The sequence below is a fragment of the Leptidea sinapis genome, chromosome 46 (genome assembly GCF_905404315.1).
Source record: "Leptidea sinapis chromosome 46, ilLepSina1.1, whole genome shotgun sequence".
Lineage (NCBI taxonomy): Eukaryota > Metazoa > Arthropoda > Insecta > Lepidoptera > Pieridae > Leptidea > Leptidea sinapis.
In genome coordinates, this window is record NC_066310.1 from 2,788,282 (window position 1) to 2,808,837 (window position 20,556).

The 20,556-nt window shown below is 35.9% G+C and overlaps 1 protein-coding gene across 3 annotated transcripts; it reads right to left on the reverse strand.

Moving 5' to 3' along the window:
* Nucleotides 1-1,614: 1,614 nt before the first annotated feature.
* LOC126977991 (RING finger and CHY zinc finger domain-containing protein 1-like) lies at nt 1,615-20,438 on the reverse strand. 3 transcript variants are annotated; one of them, XM_050826721.1, is made up of 8 exons: nt 20,237-20,438; nt 19,960-20,089; nt 18,092-18,253; nt 17,276-17,434; nt 16,151-16,333; nt 14,272-14,367; nt 11,647-11,732; nt 1,615-7,983 (listed from the first exon to the last, which is right to left on the reverse strand). In XM_050826721.1, the coding sequence occupies exons 2-8, from the start codon at nt 20,062-20,064 to the stop codon at nt 7,785-7,787; spliced, it is 990 nt and encodes a 329-aa protein (XP_050682678.1). In that variant the 5' UTR covers nt 20,065-20,089; nt 20,237-20,438; the 3' UTR covers nt 1,615-7,784. The 3 variants fall into 3 exon arrangements, with proteins under 3 accessions (XP_050682678.1, XP_050682679.1, XP_050682677.1); XM_050826722.1 differs by having other exon boundaries at nt 1,615-7,966; nt 19,960-20,438; XM_050826720.1 differs by having other exon boundaries at nt 19,960-20,438.
* Between the last annotated feature and the right edge of the window lie 118 nt (nt 20,439-20,556).

Consider the following 20,556-nt stretch of genomic DNA (forward strand, 5'->3'; position numbering starts at 1 on the left):
AACGATCAACAAAATGACTAGTAGTAAAAAAATCCTGTTGAATAGTAAATCACATATAATTACTACAATAATATTTATTAAGTATTGTTGCGTAGCAACCCTTCGAAGTATATGACGAGAGTTGTCAGACTTCAAGACATTGTTAATTTTAACTGCTCCGTCAGCAATACTCGTAGCTAAGCGGGAAAGTGTTTACTTTAGACGCTGTAGACCCGGGTTCGATACACCTACCAGTGAATGGATTTTTTGGGTATTGTAAAGGAAATTTCTAGTAAGTTCAGGATCAAATCGAACAGAAAAAAAAGGATGGAAAATGTGTAAGCAGGATAAAAATAGTTAAAAGAATTTTCTAGTTCTATTTAAATTTAAGGATGGAATGGGAGAATCATTTTGGAAATAGAACGGATCCCGGGGTATATAAGCCGTACTAAGCGTGGCCTACGGCAGTTCTAGTTCTGACTCGAAAGTGTTAAGAAGAAGAAGAAGAAAAGAAGAAGTAGTGAAAAGTGGAAGTGTTCCAAGAGGAAGAAAAGAAGAAGTAGTGAAAATTGGAAGTGTTTCAGGAGGAAGAAGATAGAAAAGACTTAGTGTTCGGTGCGGTGTGACGCGTTGAAGGTACCGCCGCCCACTAGAGGGACAGCGGCAGACCGGCGAACCGCAAGTTCAGAAAAAGTGAACGCAAATAAAGACTCGTTCCTATAAGCGGAGTATTATTTCCAATTCCTGACCCACTCCCGTGTCAGTATGTATATTGTATGGCAAATATATCTATACAACTTGAACGATAATTATAGCATCGACAGCCTAGGTGTCGTTGAGATTATCGTAAAAGTGTCGTTTGATTATTTGTGAAGTTCGAATATTCGTCTCTGACATTTTCAACTAAGAGTAGGGTTAGGACCGATAATATCGAATGTTTCATTCGTTTAATCATCGTTTCGACATTGATTACGATGTAACTAAGAGTAGGATTCGACACGACTAATGCCACGATTTAGCGAATATCGATTTTAGGGGTAGGCTCCCTGAGTTGCTTCGCGATACCTATGGGCCTCGGAAGTCCCTATTAAGATCAAATACTTCAGTTCAAAATCAAACATTGCAAGAGAACATGGGCGGCGGTTATCACTCAATCAGGTTACCCGTACGCTCGTTTTATCCTCTTCCATAAAAATATAGTCACATACATAACTAGGTAGGTAGCTATTTCACAAAATATCTTCCAATACGAGTGTGTACCTAGGTTGCCACCGTCGAAGATTAAAGGTAAGAACATGGTTACAGTGTCAAGCTTCAGTCAGATAGTGTGGCACCAGTCCTAGCAACGGTGTGAGTAATAGTAAGTTCAAGGTCTTTTGGAAACAATTGAGCGCGTGAGAAGAACATCATACAAGAAACTCAACGGCCACGCTTGTAAATACGTATTTTACAATAGCTTTAATATACAGAACAAATTATTTGCATCCAAAATATGACTAGCCATAGTTCCCGTCGCACCGCAAGGACACGACGATGCAGATCCAACCTTCTAAAATTATAAGCAATACAGGGCCAATATACAAAATTTACATAAAGTAAGTGCAGCAAATTAATGACGTTGAAATAAAACAAAGGTCATGACGTTCATATTTATTTTATAAAAGAATGGATGCCGACATCCATAAAAAAGTATGTAATATAATATGAAATCTACATTAGCTCACTGTATACTTACTACAAAGCAATATCATTTAAATACAATAAATTAAGGTGAGTACACACTAGCAGGCGGTCAACCGCTACTGCGCACCGCAATCGCGGTATTGACTGCTACAATCTATATTTCTATTATATATATATATTTCATAAAAAAAACCTTAAGTTATACTTAACTATAGCGTATAAAGTGAATAACTATTAGAAGTTCGGGGTTGCCATGATTGTTTATTTAAAAACATTCTTAACAAGTAATTAAAACAAAATACATAGACTTTTTAAGGTAATTTCATAAAAATCATTGTAAAACAATGAGCAGCAGAAAAACTTTACATATAATTTATTTATTAATAATGATATTATTAAATGAATAAATTTTTTATAAGATTATTTTCGATTTTATGATTTATTCATTAATAATAATGATTACGATGACACAATGCCAACTGCATTTGGAAATCCATGTCTGTTATATCGCGATATTAGTTGGCACGCTTAACAAGCAAGTATACTAAACAAAGTGTAACTAAAATAATAATATATCAAAAAAAGTGATCTACACTTATATTATAAAATCCTTGGAGGATACTTTTATAGTTATTTATGCAACTGTTGTGTAATAAGGGGTATTAAAACACGAATGTGGATTTATCTCACGAGGCGAAGCAGAGTGTGATAATAGTAACACATGAGTGTTTTAATACCTAATTATCAACAGTTACATACAAGACTTTATCTACACCCAAAATATGAATCCTCTAAAAGATTCTGAAACAGTAAGCTTACTGCTAACATTAAAGCAGCCAGTCCTAGTAGTAACCTAATATCACCCATTACTAATTCTATACAAATAATCTAAGTATTATTTATTTTAGTAGTAATTTACATTTTATATAGTGCAATAATTAAAATTCACCTGAATATTATGTTCTTTTGGAAACTAATCGCTGATTTTTGTAAACAAAACAGTAAAAATATCGAAGAAAAATGGTGGGGATTCGAATAACCTACTTTTTTTTACGGTGCGCGACGTTCTGGTGGTGTGGAACGCGCGTAAACCAAAATGTTCTTTTTTTGAAATTCATACAGATGCCACGCATCGACCAATAAGAATGTGGCTGTCTGTTAAAACTCTTTGAGCATGAAGGGAATGTTGTTATGAAACAACATTATAACACTCTTTTGGGTGATGTTATGGTTATTAGAACATTGGGTGTTTTAATGTTGGCAATAAGCAACTGTTTCAGAATCTTTAATAGAGGATTTAAAGCATGGGTGTAGATGAAATAATTTAATTCTAACCGTGCATGAATGTGCATGCATGTGCATGTTGGATGCATGCATCTTCGAGAATTGACAAAAAATACTAAGGACTCATTCACACAGGACCATAATCGACAATTGACAAGGAATTGAGTTTTTTCGCGATTCCACAAAATATACAACGAGATTTTCATACTTGGTTCCAGATTGACAGTTCAATCTTGGACAAAATAACCTTCTGCGATTCATATTTTTTAACGAACGAGAACTGTAAGTCTGTAGGTCTGTTTAGATTTGAAGACATACCCGTCCCTTTGTGACGTTTCGTTGTACATAGTGCTAGCCAGGACAAGTGCAAAAAAATCACGAATTGTGATGAAAAGAGTAAAAAACACGGTGAATCCTCGTGCGAATAAGCTCTCATCACGGTAGATATAACACAAGCCATATGATGGTATACTTTTGTAAGCATTGCTATGGCTCCTAAAATAATGTAAAACCTAATAATGTACTAATATTAATATTGAAATATTATTTCAAATCTTACAAAGAAAGCCATATTTTACACATACTTAAAATATAAATTATACTTGTTGTAGTACACATAGTAGACACAATTATTATATATTATTTTACAAATCATATATAAAGATGGAAATAGATTAAACATTTCTTTTCGTAAGAGCGTCTTGCTGTCACAGTGAACATACAACATTACATGAATATTTCTAGAAAATAATTACAAGATGTTACGTCTATGTCGTCGAAGTCACATATCTAATCTAAATATATAAAAATGAATTGCTGTTCGTTAGTCTCGCTAAAACTCGAGAACGGCTGGACAGATTTGGCAAATTTAGGTCTTGAATTATTTGTGGAAGTCCAGAGAAGTTTTAAAAGGTGAATAAATATGTAGAAAATGCTCGGAATTAAATAAAAACAACAAATTTGTTTTTCCTTTGATGTGTCCATATATAATTTCTATGAGAGAATATATTGACGCACGGTTTGACAATTCTGCTGTGAAACAATTTCATTGTGACAGCAGGGTGCATATTTTACGAAGTAATTCTTGATGTTATGATATATTATTGACAAATTCATAAAAAAACATTTTATTTATTATATACAGAACGTCTGTCGAGTCAGCTAGTATCTATTATATAAAATACTAGCTATAATATAGTAACGACGACCTGAAAACACGTAATACGTGACCAATTTTGATTTGTAAATGTGTGCGTTATCCAGTTTAATATTCAAAATAGCAAGGAGCTAATGTCAGTCGTGGCTGACTATTTACGACTAGTAAATCAAAATCAGTTACAGTAACAATTTTTTTCGACTTGTTTACAGCTTGTTACGGCCGTTCCTAATATACTATGTACGACATAAATTACTACCTTCTACTGTCAGTAATCTAAAGCTGTCCCAATATACCCGATAAGTCATTCTTATCGCCTTATATTGGGACGCGTGAATTGAAATTTCCATACAAACTTCTATCGCTGTTAAGCTATAGGTACGTCGTCCCATTGACAGACAGCGTGTGCGGTTAAGGTGAGTTACCGTCGATAAGTTTATTGGGCAGAAAAGTCAACGATAGTTACTATTTTTATCTCAAGTAAGAGATAGACTGAATATTGAGAACGGCCATTAGACGTATAAATGATCTGAGTGTATTATATGTATACAAGCTGCTGCCGCTACGTGAAGCTGTTAGAACACACAGCACTAGTACCTAGCTTATGATTTCATTATAATATGCATAAATTTCATGGTGGTACCGAATGAATAAATAAATATGGACAGTGGTAAAGTTCTAATATCATGATGTCAGCCATGACAAAATGCTGTTATTGTATCGTCTCTTTTTCTTGTTTATTAGCTTTAATGCAGCTATTTATTTGCATGATAGCCTAAAGATTTGAAAACAGCAAATACCTATCTTCAAGAATGTTTTAAAAACTAAATATGCAGTTATGGGTTTCTTATAAATCGAGAGCATGACTTCTTTGACGACTTTTCTCTAAGTCTCGTAGTTTCCCACTTGGCCATCACCACCCTTCTCAAAAAAACCACCCTGTATATGTAGATATACCAGCTCCAAATAAAAATCTAGATTTAGGACTCACCCGAATGTGTTACTCTATGGCAATCCACCAAAACGTCTGAAAAGGGCTCTATCCTGGATCTACACCACCTTTGGTTAGTACATATAATGCGACTAAATTATTTTAAAAATTAAGCTAATTCACCACTATCATGTTTGCTGAATGTTTTATTGCAGATCAGATGACGTAGAAAAGGAGAACATCAATTTTGATATTTTGCGCAAATGGAAATTTAAAAACATATACCTAGGTATTTAAATTCAAGCTATTACCGTTTCCTTGTTAAAATAATAACATAATTTGGTATGTTGGCGACATTATTTAATAATATATAAATCTACATCGTTGACAACACTGTCAATACAATGATAATTCTAAAGTTTTCCTAACGACAAGCTGCCTTGCAAATAAACGCGGGAAGCGTTATACGTCCGAACAAATCATTCGTAAGCAAAATGTCAATTTGTAAACATTTTACATACTCTAGGTTTATGCTTAGTTATAGCTTTATGCCAATCTTATTTGTAAGGCCGATTATGTTTATGGCTGAATTAGATTAGTGACCAGTCATTAGTTTAGCTTAGAAGCTGTTAACACATCACATACATTTCGAAAAACGATTACAAAAAACAATTTTATGTCTATTAATACACCCATTACGCTAGACTTAAAAATACAACACTTATGTAAAATTATTATACAAGAAATGAAGGTTTGTTATTATAAATAAATCGTGTGAAACAGAAAGGGGTTTAAAGACTTTAAAGGTCCTGCCAGACAGAGGTTGCCACGCGTTCAATTAATGTTGGTCAAGAATCCTCTTAAACTTAGAATATTCTAGCGAATAGACAACCTGGCATCCCGATAATGTTTGAACAATTTTGACCTGTGAATGTGTGCGTTAGTTAGTTTAATATTCAAAATACTACAGCTGGGTTTAGCTTTAACTTTAGCAATAACAAACATGTGAAAGTACCGGTTAAGAAAAAATATGTTGCACCGTTTGGCAATTTTTAAATGACGTCTCATTAACTGTTAACCGAAGCCGTCCAACCTTCACCGGTTAAAGCTATTGTTAGTTAATGTTAAATGTCGCTGAATGTCAAAAGCTTCAACCAAATATTCTATATTGACTTGATAGTCTAAGAACCCACTGCTGAATTCTGCAGGTATGTTTTTTTTTGATAAAACTGATTTTAAATGGCCATTTTTAATTGGCAACCATGGTTTATCGTAAATAGTAAATAAAAACTTCAATTTTTAATTATTCCATATTACACTCTGTGTGTATATACTCTAGTATATTGTAAGTGTATGGGGGTCCACTTTTGACTGGTTCGTCCATGCTATTTGGGCAACTACGTAACACAATACAAACGAATTAAAACGCGACCACTTGCTGGCTGACAGGAGTGTTACACCTATAGAGAACGGGCGTAAGTGAATTAACTTATGAATGCGTCTATTAAGAGGAATCTATAAGACATTAAACGAATCGTCATATTTTTTAAAACTACACACAAACATTTAGTTCTATGGATTACATAATATTATGAATAAAATATTTTTGAAGTGAAACTTCTCTATAAACGTTTGAGAGAAATATTACAGCAATGTCGTCTCGATTTTCGGTTACGCGCCATGTTGTTTTTGTTTTATCAAAGTTCAGACCAGTGACGTAAGGAATAATATATTAGTTTAAAAGTGATAAAATAAAAGACAGTTGTATGCATGTATATAATAATAAAATAGCTTTAATTTAATGCGGATTTTTTTTCCTTAAGCCTTACCAACACAATTTATATCAAGTTGTAAATAGAAAAAAAAAACCTGTCTTAAAGAAGTTCCACTTCCTACCTGTGTACACACACACGCATATTTTTTTTCAATGCTAGATTATAATATGTACTTACCTACTAATAACTAAACACTATTGACTTACAAATTTATTTCATGATGAAAAAAAGAGTGAGTGTACTTATGTACACGCGTTACAAGTTATACTTCTTTGGCCTATGGAAAAATAAATCAAATTTTAACAAATAGTTAAGATCAAAGATAGTATAAACACTCAACATTTAAGGAAAATTAATTTAATTTTTATACCAGAAATAAAACAAAACGAATAAAAATATTTTTCAGATAATATGAATTTTTAATTAACGATGTAAATAAATTATACATACCAACAATTAACCTCAAATATGCACTCCAAACAGTTTATTCAAATCAGTTTTATCACTAATATTCAATATATATAGATATACTATCACCGTCGTATATGAAATTGAATTAATAAAAACACAAAATAATATTTATTTATTCACAATGTTTAATTGTACTGTTACGAAACACGTGTTCTAAATATAAAAATACTAGAATATACAACTTGAACATAGTTATCGATTTTCACGCCACCTAGAACTCACTTCACGATGTAGAATAATTCAGGTGTCAGTCATGCGCGCGCATCGCATTAAATCACTCTCATCATTTTTCTCCATCGCGCCAAAAGAAGTATAACTTAAAAAAAAAATAATCTGACTATTTTAATTTCTGACTTCGAGTCAGCTCCATACGGGATTATTATTTTGGAATAAAATTTACTTTCCTAGAATTTAATTTTGTAGACACTAGAGCAGCGTTATTTGAATTGTTTAGCCATAACATGAATCCTTCTCAGTAGTAATATGATGTACGATATACAGTGAGTTAGCAAGGGTCAGGCCTGCGGCGGCTCATCGAGCGGGTTTGCACGCGGTAGCTCTCCACGCCCGTCCTCGTAGGTTGAGGCCGTGGACGAAGCTGCAGGTGCGGACGTGGATGGAGACGGGGCAATGCCACGGCCGCTCGACGAGCTAGAGCTGGAGTCTCCCTCTGTCCCCGCGCTCTCTCTGCCATATAATGTGGACTAAATGTTGAAATTAATTTGTAAGTGTTAATGATGCAATATGGTTAACACATATTATGAATACGCATGCTTTATGAGAACATACTTTGCCTGCATTTATCGAGATAATATGTAGGCTGTATGGGCGGATTCGACCAAACAAAATGTTACACGAGGATAACTATGCGGGGATAATTTTACTCCTAGGAAGGTATTGTTATCCTATAGTTTAAAAGTGAATGATCAACAAATGTACTAACCGACAAATTTCAATGTTCCACTGTTTCTTCTAACGTGACATGTAACGCCATAACAATTCAATTTTGTAGGATGATAGAGTGAAAGCAGCTGAGCCAACAAATGTTGTATTGCTATATAAAAAAATTGGGTTTGAAAAATAGATGTTGGCCGACTCTCAGACCTACCCGATACACATTGGTTCAGCCATTTCGGAGGAGATTGCTAACAAACACCGCGACACGAAAACTTTATATATTAGATGATGTTAAATGTTTGACAAGTGACATCTCTCCTCTGACAGCTTTTATTCTTAGTTTAACCTTTTATACCGCTAAAATCGTCTGTGAAAATATTTTTCGCGATTAACAATATTATTATTAGGTTAGAAAAATACAAAATTAGCTTCAATCTTAGCAGTAATTACTCGCGAGTAGAAACTTACTCCAGGTTGGTCGAATCCGCCCTAAGTTTTTAAGTGCTAGATTTTTTTTTTAATAACCCCACAACCTCCCTTGCGGGTGAAATACATTCTCGTATCTCTCGAAACATTAGCCCCAGAGACTTGAAATTTGGTAGGAATATTCCTTTCGCAGAGTAGAGGTCAGCTTTTACGAAATTCCACCCGCAAGAGTTTCTTTTATTATGAAAAGAACAACGTCTGTCGGGTCAGCTAGTAATAGTATACCAATTAAAGTGGTCTTTACAGAACTAGTCAAGAATCATGCATTCTCTTCTATAGGCGGCGACATGGGACGGGTCGTCCCGTTCCTTAAAATATGGTTGAGGGAGGCGATGGCTGGCTCATGCGTCATGCTCGTGAACGGGCGGTGCTTGTGGTGGCAGGATGATCCTTTTGCCGGAGACTCGGTTTCAGATTCTTAAAAGTTATTGTGTGTATGGATATATACATATTTATTTATTTATAATCGCTTATAAAATGCTCACAGAATACCTTTATTTATTTACGGTGTGTGTGGATGATGCAGCTACTGTACTCAATAACTTTTGTATTAATTAACATTTACTTTTTTGACTTACTCGTGTAAGAAATTGACTATTTGACGTTTGAGTGTGTCTGTTGCATCATTTTACATATTATATTGTAATTTGAAATTATTTGTAAATCGATGTACTTAAATGTCTTGATATAAAAGAGTGGCAATGAGTTTCTTGCTACTTCTTCTCATTAGCTCAACCCTTTACGAAGTAGCGGTAGATTCAATAAGAAAAAATTTTTTTTGACATTCATAGCTGTCATTTCCGTGACCTACGTGAATAAACTGATTTTGATTTGATTTGATATATTACACAGTGCTATACTTACAGCAAAATCATATGACCCACAGTACTACTAGAATACTTAGGAAAGATGATAGGTTAGTGACTAGAGTCGTTCCGGTAGGACGTATATTCCTAACAATGATATTATGAACTTCCTAGATTTTTGCCCATAGTATCTGGCTATCATGGCATTGCTATCATATTTTAAGTATCCTTACACAGTTGGCTTCTTGAAAACACATTGTATTCTATAGAAGAGTTTTTTGACCACAAAGAGTAAAGGATTTTGACATTGCATTCTAAGTGGATTATTCTTATCTTGACTTTAATATTTTTTTATATTAAGTATATCAAATTATAATTTTGTTTGTTTTGCCCAAGACCAAGTTTGCATGCTTGGTAATCGTTAAATAACTTTAAGCTATCGTAAGACCAAATTTATACCACCCTATTTAATAGCAAATAAATAAATATGAATATACTATATATAGTAAGCCTTCTTTGTCAAATAATCTCTACAATTTTTCTTAAATTTGTGCTCAGTAATTCCTAGTGGACTCGAGCCCGCGACCTCTTGCGTTCCGCGCGAGAGCTCTTCCACGGAGCCAACCGTTCGAGTGACATATCGTTGACACACAAATAAATTTTGAAAAACAAAATTTTATGAACGACGCGGGACTCGGACCCACGACCACTGGCGTTCCGTGCGAGCGCTCTTCCAACTGAGCCTACCGTTCGAGTGACGTACCGTCAATAAATCTTGTATGCTTTGTTCAACTCTCAGGTTGTGGCTTCATCTACAGGATCTATTATATACTTTACAGTTGATAACCTGCTCAACCCCAATATTTGACTTGCGATGTCGCTCTTGAAAATCTAAACAATTTGTTATGTTTCTAAAGTGATAACCCTCACTTCTAGGATTAATACACAAATAAAATTTGAAAAACAATATGTATGCGTTGTTCAACTCTCAAGAGCGCTCGCACGGAACACGAGAAGTCGTAGGTTCGAGCCCCCACCGTTCATATTTTTTTTTTTGCAAATTTAATTTGTGTAAGAACTTTCTAACAAAAAAGCTCTGATATAAATCTTACTGCTCAACTAAAGAATATCAAAACAACCAGACAGTCTGGGACAAAATTATTATCTTTTCGCGATGACAGAAATACAAATGTATGAATGCTATTTTTATATGCACAGGACAAATAAGTACTACGGGTGTATCTTGTGAAATTTATTCTTCTAGTGCAAACTCTCTCATCCATTTTAATGAGAAGTGTTAGTAGTGAATCAATAGAATGGTAATATCTGCAGCTCTCAATTTGTAAAAGTGTTTTTTTTTTTATGACAATAAGGGACAAGACCAGTGGCGGATTTACCAGCAGGCTGAGTAGGCTGGAGCCTAGGGCGGCAAATTTAGTTCACAAAATACGATTTTCGAAAATTGGAGAGAAATAATATTTCACAAAAATCTAAATATAGTCCTATAAACTAAATAATATGCTATAAAGTATGTATCTCTACATAAACAATTGCTAAACGCTTTATTAATTAAAATTAACAATTTCTCGTTAAATCCGATATGAGTCTATCTATGGCAACGACAAATGTGTTCACCCTGAAATAATATCGAATCGCTATTGCGTTATTATAAAAATTAATGATCTAACACGGTACCATAGTTCTCAATGATACTAACCATACGGGAAAAGTTGATGTAACGCGGGTGATGGAGCACAAATCATAAAGTTGGAAATTTATCGAAAGAAAATTGATATGATTTTGTGGACTAAGATATCAAAATTTTGAGGCGGCAAAAATTGAATAGCCTGCGGGCGGCAAATCTGTAAATCCGCCACTGGACAAGACAAGCAGGACGTTCTGAGCCATACAATGCAGTGCTGCTCAGGATTCATGAAAAACCCAATAACTCCGAGCGGTGGCACTGCAATTGCCCTAATCACCTTAAGACATAAGATGTTATATATATATATCGTCTGATTTGCCCTGTAATTTCACTAGCTACGGCGCCCTTCAGACCGAAACACAATACCCATGTCCCGTGTGGTACCGTGTGATACCCATAATCTAGCCGGCATCCTGTGCAAAGGAGCCTCCCACATGTATTTAATAAAAGATTGAAGATAGATAAATAGGTACTTGCGGACTCCGTTGGTCTGACACGTGTTATAGGCGCCGCAGTGTTGACACTTGAGTCCAACCACGTGGAATCTCACAGTTGACACCTACAATTATTTAATACAATTAATGCTAAGAAAGAAAGAAAAATATTTATTTATACACACACACAAATAACAAAAATGAAACAACATAGAAATAATAAAGTTTTCTTGTAAGATTTTTTTTAACACACACACACTCACGTCTTGTTCCCGTCGCGGTAGGCAGAGACAATAGAACGCCACTTGTTTCTATCCTTACAAACCTCACTCGCTTCCTCTAACATTCATTACTCTTTTCACACATGCTCGCCGGTTCCGGTTGCTTCGGACCTTTCCTTTTCTCAAAACGTCCCCAATTTGGTCGACGAATGTTCTACGAGGTCTCCCGCGACCGACTTGCCCGCACACTCATACACACACTTTTTTTTTATATATTTTAATTTAAATTAGGCGTTATTTGCGTAAATCCATATCTAATTATCCAAATTTTGTGAGGTTTCATCAATGTAAATTGCGCTAAGATTTGGCTTTTAGTTAGTTCGATATGTGTTTCGCCTCTACACGAGGCAGCCTCAGGAGGTTGACTCGCCAAATTCTCGAGACTGTCTCGTGCCAGAATTTCCCGTATTGATCTCACAACCGGATTTTTTTTTATGGAAAAAGGGGACAAAAAAGCGTACGAGTCACATGTTATTAAGTTATCACGTCCGCCCAATGATATTTAAAAGTATAGATAGGTTACCTAGACTTAATTCGATGTTTAAAAATGATTCACTTACGCACACATTAATCATTTAACATTTCAATAGCACACTACATTGCAATTATACTGAAAGAAGCATAGCATGATATAATTATCGCAAGCGAGAAAGAGATAAATCTATGCCCGCACTCGAGACTCGAGTCACGTTGCGGCATTCGGCTTGACTCGGCTTGGCAGCGATCGGTGATGTCATGTCGTCATATTTGTTTTGTTAGAGAATTAATGAAATCAAATAAAATGTTACAATTCATGATTTCTTAACTGTGGTATGTAAATCTATGATTTCTTTTTACTTTTGTAATTACTGCAGCTTCCTATAACACAAGACGGCATTTTAATGGTGTACCTATATCAAATTGTAAGCAATTCTGTCAACAACAAACGCGTGCGTACCGTTTTCGTATCGAGAGAGCGACTACGAGCCCATGCGCCAATTAGCTCGATTAAGGCGTTCATTTTCGGCGCACTAGTGACATATCTACCTCTTTTAATATTATAATATCATTGCCTCCGCCCACATTCGCAAATAACACCAAGGGAATTATTGGAACATTGCCAGGTTTTACGAAGGTAACGCGGTTGTTTGAAGGTTCATGTCGTATCGTTCTGGAAATATCGGGAAAGGGAGCATTGTGTAGTTTGGGTGTACGTGAACAATGTTTATTTAAAACCACACAGTTAATGAGAGTAATATTCAAGTGCGTGTCATGCGAAGGTGGAATTCGGAGGCAGGAATTAGGTGAAACAGTTACCCGCGCGACGTTAGAAGACATTATGCGACGTCGAGTCGTTCATAGGGCCCTGGGGAATTCGAGCTCGGCGTTTGCACGCTGTCAATTGGTTCGAGCTGAACAGAGATGAGAGCAATACTCCATACTCCGGCCAGAATTGGGATTTTAATTATATTATTGACACGAGAGTGGGTCAGGTATTGGAAATAATACTCCCGTTATAGGAACGAGTCTTTATTTGCGTTCACTTTTATGAACATGCACTTCGCTTGTCGGCGGCGGTACCTTTAACGCGACACACCGCACCGAACACTAAGTCTTTTCTATCTTCTTCTTCGTGAAACACTTCCAATTTTCACTACTTCTTGTTTTCTTCTTCTTCTTCCTTACACTTTCGAGTCAGAACTAGAACTGCCGTAGGCCACGCTTAGTACGGCTTATATACCCCCGGATCTGTTCTATTTTCAAAAATGATTCTCCCGTTCCATCTTTAAATGTAAATTGTACTAGAATTTTTCTTTTAACTATTTTTATCCTGCTTACATATTTTCCGTCCTCTTTACTCTGTTCGATTTGATCTTGAACTTACTAGAAATTTCCATTAACTTTACAAAACCCAAAAAATTCCACACACTGGTACGTGTATCGAACCCGGGTCTACAGCGTCTAAAGTAAACACTTTTCCGTTGAGGTACGAGTATTGCTGACGGAGCTATTGAAATTATCAATGTCTTGAAGTTTGACAACTCTCGTCATATACGTCGAAGCGTTGCTACGCGACATTATTATATTGATTGCCTTACGGAAAATTTTAACTAAAGAGGGCAAAAAAAAAACCTAGGAGAGTTTCTTGCGCCACTTCTTCTCTCTCAGAGCGCCATTTGTACCCAAAGCCGTTATAGCGTAAGAAATAACAGCAAGGTCAATTCTTAAGGAATCAATTTTGAGAAAATAAATACCTTTTAACAAATCTGCGAGGGAACCTTGGGTAGTCTATCTGTCACACTCGTGAAATACAACTTGTGTTTAAGTATCATTTTTTGATCCAAGTGAATAAATGTTTATTTGTTTTGGTTAAGAAAAATGCTACCTACTAATAAGTTTTTACCTTATGACAATCCTTGCATAGTATAGTGGTTTTGTAGTCGGAGTACTCTGGTGGCATCGGTGTGGCTTCCACTTCCGAGTCCAAATAGTGCCACAGCTAAACAAAAAAATATGACAATCATATTAGAATACAACTAACCCTTCTGTAAGGATAGTACAGGGTGGACCAAAAGTCCGTTAACATTTGAATCGGTTGCCGCGTCTAGCAACGGCGGCGGAAGGGGGTGGAGGGGTTACGCATTGCAAGAGCGGTTAATGGGAATTTAGTACCATGGCGTCGTTCAGCGGTAGTCAACGTACGTTTTGTGTTCGCGAGTACTATCGATACAACGATTCCGCGACCTTAGCTCAACGAAAGTTTTGCAATCATTACAATATACGTCAAAAAAATCAAGCTCCATCAGGTGTGTTAATTAAAAAATCGGTGCTCAAGTTTGAGAAGACGGGTTCAACAATGGATTTACCTCGATCTGGTCGGCCTAGAACGTCGAGGGACCCCGAAAACGTGGAGCGAGTATAATCGTCTGTTCGTGACCAACCTGGACTTTCAACACGAAAGCGGTCTGCTGTCCTTAACCTGCCAAGAACATCATTTAACCACATTCTCAAGAAAGATATAAGTCTACATTCCTATAAAATCCAAATGGTGCAGGAATTAAGGCCTCAGGACCATGCCACTAGGTTGCAGTTTGCGAACGAAATGGTAGAGCGATTCACCAGTTTTACAAACATTTATTTCTCAGACGAGGCACACTTCCACCTAAATGGGCATGTTAATACACAAAATTGTCGTTATTGGAGTGACACTAATCCGAAATTAAAGCATCAAAAACCCCTGCATTCACCCAACGTCACAGTATGGGCTGCTTTATCAGCAAGAGGCATTATTGGTCCATACTTTTTTGAAGACTCAAGAGGCCGTGCGGTTACAGTGAATTCCGAGCGGTATATCACCAAGTTACAAACCTTTTTCGCTCCCGCGCTGCAGGATTTTGTGGGTCTTAATCAACGCTCATGGTTTCAGCAAGATGGAGCCACTTGTCATACATGTAATGACTCGTTAAGGGCAGGAGATTTTTGGCCCAAAAGTGATATCGAAAAGAGGGGACATTAACTGGCCGCCTCGTAGCCCGGATCTATCACCAATGGATTTTTTTCTTTGGGGATATCTTAAGGCTAAAGTTTACGACACCAACCCAGTATTTTTTTCAACAATTTTGATCAACTGTAATTAGTTTTTTTTAATCATCATTCCAATTATAAACGGACTTTTGGTCCACCCTGTATAAATATTTTAGTATTTAACTTGGTTTTTAAATTTAAGTATTAATCTATTATATTGTCAGAACTCTTTATAAATAAGGGTTGGAAACCGAAACATAATTCTAACTGGTTAATGTTAGTAATAGTTATATATATTGAGAATTGTTTTCGGTATTTTATTTATCTTTAGGGGTTTTCAGATTATTGTTATGAAAGAGGAGGACAAAGGAGCGTTCGGGTCACCTGTTATTAAGTGATCACCGCCACCCACGTTTTCACTTCCACACCATAAGATTTTTATATTTTTTAAATTGTTTTCATGGCCATTCACTCAGAGGGCAATGGAGAGGCCTATGCTCGGAGTTTCCTTGCGAGATCGATTCATAAATCAGGAGATCCGTAGGAGAACCAAAGTCACCGACATAGCCCGTACGATTGCAAATGAGATTTAACATTTTATGTCTCAAGGAGACGAGCGCAGTTGTGGTGCCCCTCAGAACATTTCATTTTTTCAAGAATCCTGAGCGGCACTACCTTGTAATGGACAGGGCGTATCAATTACCATCATCTGACCATCCTGCTCGTCTTGTCCCATATTGTTATAAAAAAAAACTTACATGAGACATGTCAATCATGCTGGTCTGACAGGTTGGGCAGGCATAGTGGCCGGACTTCAGCATCTGTTCAAAGCAGGGCCGGTGCAGCAGGTGCCCGCAGTCCGGGATGTGGCACGGGATCCGGGACGTGTGGATGTCTTCCAGACACACCGGGCAGTTGGCGCGCGACACGTTCTCCACACACTAGGAAAACAATATCTGTATTAATAGTAGCAAATGGCCTTTAAAATGGTACGAGAAGTACGGTCACATTTTAATTTCAATTTTATTGCAATTCTATAAATACATTCCTTAAATACCAATAGGAGGCTCCTATGCACAGAATTCCGGCTAGATTATAGGTACCAAAACGGCGCCTATTTCTGCCGTGAAGCAGTAATGTGTAAACATTATTGTGTTTCGGTCTGAAGGGTGCCAAAGCTAGTGAAATTACTGGGCAAATGAGACTTAACATCTTATGTCTCAAGGTGACGAGCGCAATGGAGGAGCCACTCAGAATTCTTGTGTTTTTCAAATCCTGCGCGGCATTTCATTGTTATGGGCAGAGCGTAACAATTACCATCAGCCGAACGTCCTGCTCGTCTCATCCCTTATTGTCATAAAAAAACATTTGGAGTAAATGATTGTACAAAGTAGTATCATGGTTACCCAGTTTGGGTGTCGCTGTTTGGTCTGAACAACACGACTGTAGTAGAGAGACCCAAATATTTATTTATTTTCGTATGTTTCGTTTAGAAAATCATTAATGGCAGCACTTTTCTAATAACACGGCCACATTTTTTTGCTACTCAATCTTTTTTCTTACATTACAATGAAATGAACCTCACATGAGTTGAGTCAACTGAGTAGAACAGCTTAAAAAAAATTTATCACAACTCACGCTTGACCAAGCCGTTGTGGTACCCATAATCTAGCCGGCATTCTGTGCAAAGGAGCCTCCCGCTGGTAAGTCCCCTTCAACATAGCAGGGTTAGTACCCGGTTGGGTTTTGGTCTTCTATATTAAGGGTTAGAATCCCGATAGGTGCAAACATGTATAATTAATATGAATGTATATGTTGGGCAACCATAGTATAGATTGGTGTGGATTCTGATAATTAAGTAAGTTAAAATCTCAAATGCGTACTCTATGTCCAACTCTCTGTAGCTGAACAGGCAGGCACATGTTGCAACGCTCACAGTGGAAGAAACGGTCGCGGCCGCCCACGCGACAGATCCCGCAACCCTCGCAATGGTACTGCTTCTTGTCCTCATCGTCAAACAGGTTGCAGATCAGACATGAGTACTGAAACAATCAAACATATTTATAATTGTGCATGTAAGTAAATAACATGTAATTGGAGTGTCACCTTATGACACTGGCTTTACTGGGTTAATTTTAATTAATAATTTAATTATGTATGTATTGTAATTCAATTTAATTGTGATTGAATTTTTAAAACATAGAAATTTTACTTTTTTATGTACTTATTTGCTTTTTATATAAGAATGCGATTTACGATTATGAGTTCTAAAAATTATAATACATGCATTGTAAACCACGAGTTCCGCTGATTTTTAACAATATTGCATTATGTACGCAAAAGCTATAAAATACAAAATGAAACTATTCAGTCTATTACAAATCTTATGGATGCCCTTCAACATGTGCTGGCAGTGAAATGGAAATGGGCAGGCCACATTTCACATTACACAGATAATTGTTATCCCAATTGTGGTGGATAACTTGAACAATAATGTGGCACAGACCTGGTGACAAAAGGCGTCAAGGTAGACCCAAAAGACAGTGGGAAGGTAGAAATAGGCGCCATTGTGGTACCCATAATCTAGCCGGCATCCTGTGCAAACGAACCTCAGTATTTTTTCCTTATTAGAATTGCATGGTAATCATAGAAAATAAAGGATTTATCATTATTATTAATATTATGAATAGTCTTTGTACCTTTCCAAATCTAACACCACAGCTCTCACATGCATCCTGCACTTTTTGCCTCGTGTCACACTCAGTGCAGATCAGCTCTGTCACAGACTTCCTGTTGAAGTAGTGCTGCTCATTCTCATCATGGCAGTACCGGCACATGTAGAACTTATTGCAGCATGGTGTCTGAAAGATGATTACTTTTTATAATGGAGATTGTGCAGTGTATTCACAATAAGTATGTTACTATGTCTACGAATTGTACTTTCATGATGAATATTGGGAAATTGGGACCCTTTGATGTATTCCAAACATTGACACCAGAATTGAGGAAAATAAAAATTAGTGGCATTGGTATCTGATCATCTAGCTATGCAATGAAGTCCAGAAGATTTTTCCAGAGAAGTATATTAAGTATGTAAAGGCAGTGGACTTGCTGTGGAAACCACAGAGAGGCTTGTGGCAGTGAGCAACACATCATGCAGAGCTTGTATCTTGTGAGCATTGATGGTAGAACAATGGATGTGGGCTCATGTATTAATATTAGTTGCATTGCCCAATGATATTACCCTCATACGTAATATTCTTCTTCTAATTGTCTTATCTTGTAAACTGGATATACTGCATAATATGGGGACTGTATTGTAATTTGGAATCAAGATTAAAGTCAAGAAAGATAGTAGCTTCTGCCGGATTTATCTCCTCCCCATTTTAACAAAACACATGCATCTACTTTTACGTTTGAACTAGGTAAATTTTCTATATTATGTTTTCATGATATTCTACAATAAGTTATTGGCACTAGCCTGTACACAATGGCAGATCATTTACTCTGATATATGAAATATGTTAACTCTGGAAAAGCTATGTATAAAGCAACATACTATGGCTCTCCAAATGTTTCTTTAAGTATCTTCAAGCTCAGAAGATTACAAGAAACACAGAAATTCAAACTGATTCCCTACAAGGTGCCCTGCTCTTTATTTATTTATAGCAAATGGAGATGGATTGTACATTTTGCCAGCAATAATAAGAGAAAACTCTGAAAACAACAAAATAGGCTATTTGAGCAATAGGCAATGGGGAAAAGTGTAGGAAGAATGTATGACTATTGCTACAGATAGGAAAAAATTGAAAGAGATGGGAACTGAGATTTTGAGAAGTGTTTGGAAAATAAAGCCTAATAAACAAAATATGTAAAATATAATGTTATATGGTTTATTTTCACTGAGAATAAGAATAATCATTTGCATAAATATCACATTAAAATATATGATTGATGTTTATATATCAGATTTTTTATTTTGGTCATTCCTATGAACATTTTGCAAGCGAAAGCAATAGGTTGGTAAAGCCAGTAGAATGGTACCAATACATAAAATATGAACAAACAAACATTAGTTTATCTTTAACATATTACATCACACACCTCCATTATGAATGAAAAGAAAATCTCTACTTGTCAAAACTAGTGGGAAAATTAAAAATCCATTTGGCAACTAACACAATTTTGATCAATTTACAATATTTAACCTTTTACATTCACATATTGTGTAAAAATTTGCTCTCTTTTTTACACAATTTGTTAGCATTTGAAATTAATTATTCAATTATTTAGATAATGATTAACTGTATATTATATAAATAATATTATACTATTGATACAGTTTAATAAAATGGAGTAAAACCCTTCCAAATGCCTTGGAACATATTATTATGGTCTACAACACAATTTTACAAAATCAAAATAATATGTAAATGAATACTACAAAGTTCATTGGCACAATGTTCGATGCTCTCAAATGTTCGTATCATTGCGGAACTGCGTTGGATGTTTTAATAATAGCCTACCTTGTGTTCGCCGCGTCAATAAAACATGCAAATATACTTACAACAAACTTTGCACGACGTTTATAATGAGCGCAACCAACATGTTTTACGATAGGTTCGGGCATTGCGGGTTTTACTTTTAAAATTGACATTTTTCGAGAATCCATCAATTGATTATCAGTGTCTTTCAAGGTTAAATGGTTGGCGTGTGCTCTATGATCAATCAAGTAGGTAGTTGTACAAGCAATGTATAACTTTAACACATTACACAACGACTGATTTTAGTCAAATTCACAAGTATTCAATACTAATTTTGCACCATATATATTCTATGTAAAGTCTGGTCACTGGTATTTCGTTTTTCCTGAGTAAACAAAGAACTAATAAACTGCACGTTATTATCGTACACTATTTCACCTCATACACAATGAAAACGGAGCAGTATACTAAATGTACAAAGATAAGATTATCAAATATTACAATAAAAATTTATATGCTGTACAGCACAAAGTTATAAACTGTAATGGATTATGGAACTAACAGATGCATCATGCAAATTGCAAGATGTGAAAAGTGAAAATGCATTGAAAATTAAAACATGAGCATTGGCAATTGACATTGCGCATTGTTTTTTTTTTTATTAAATGGCACGGGCTGCA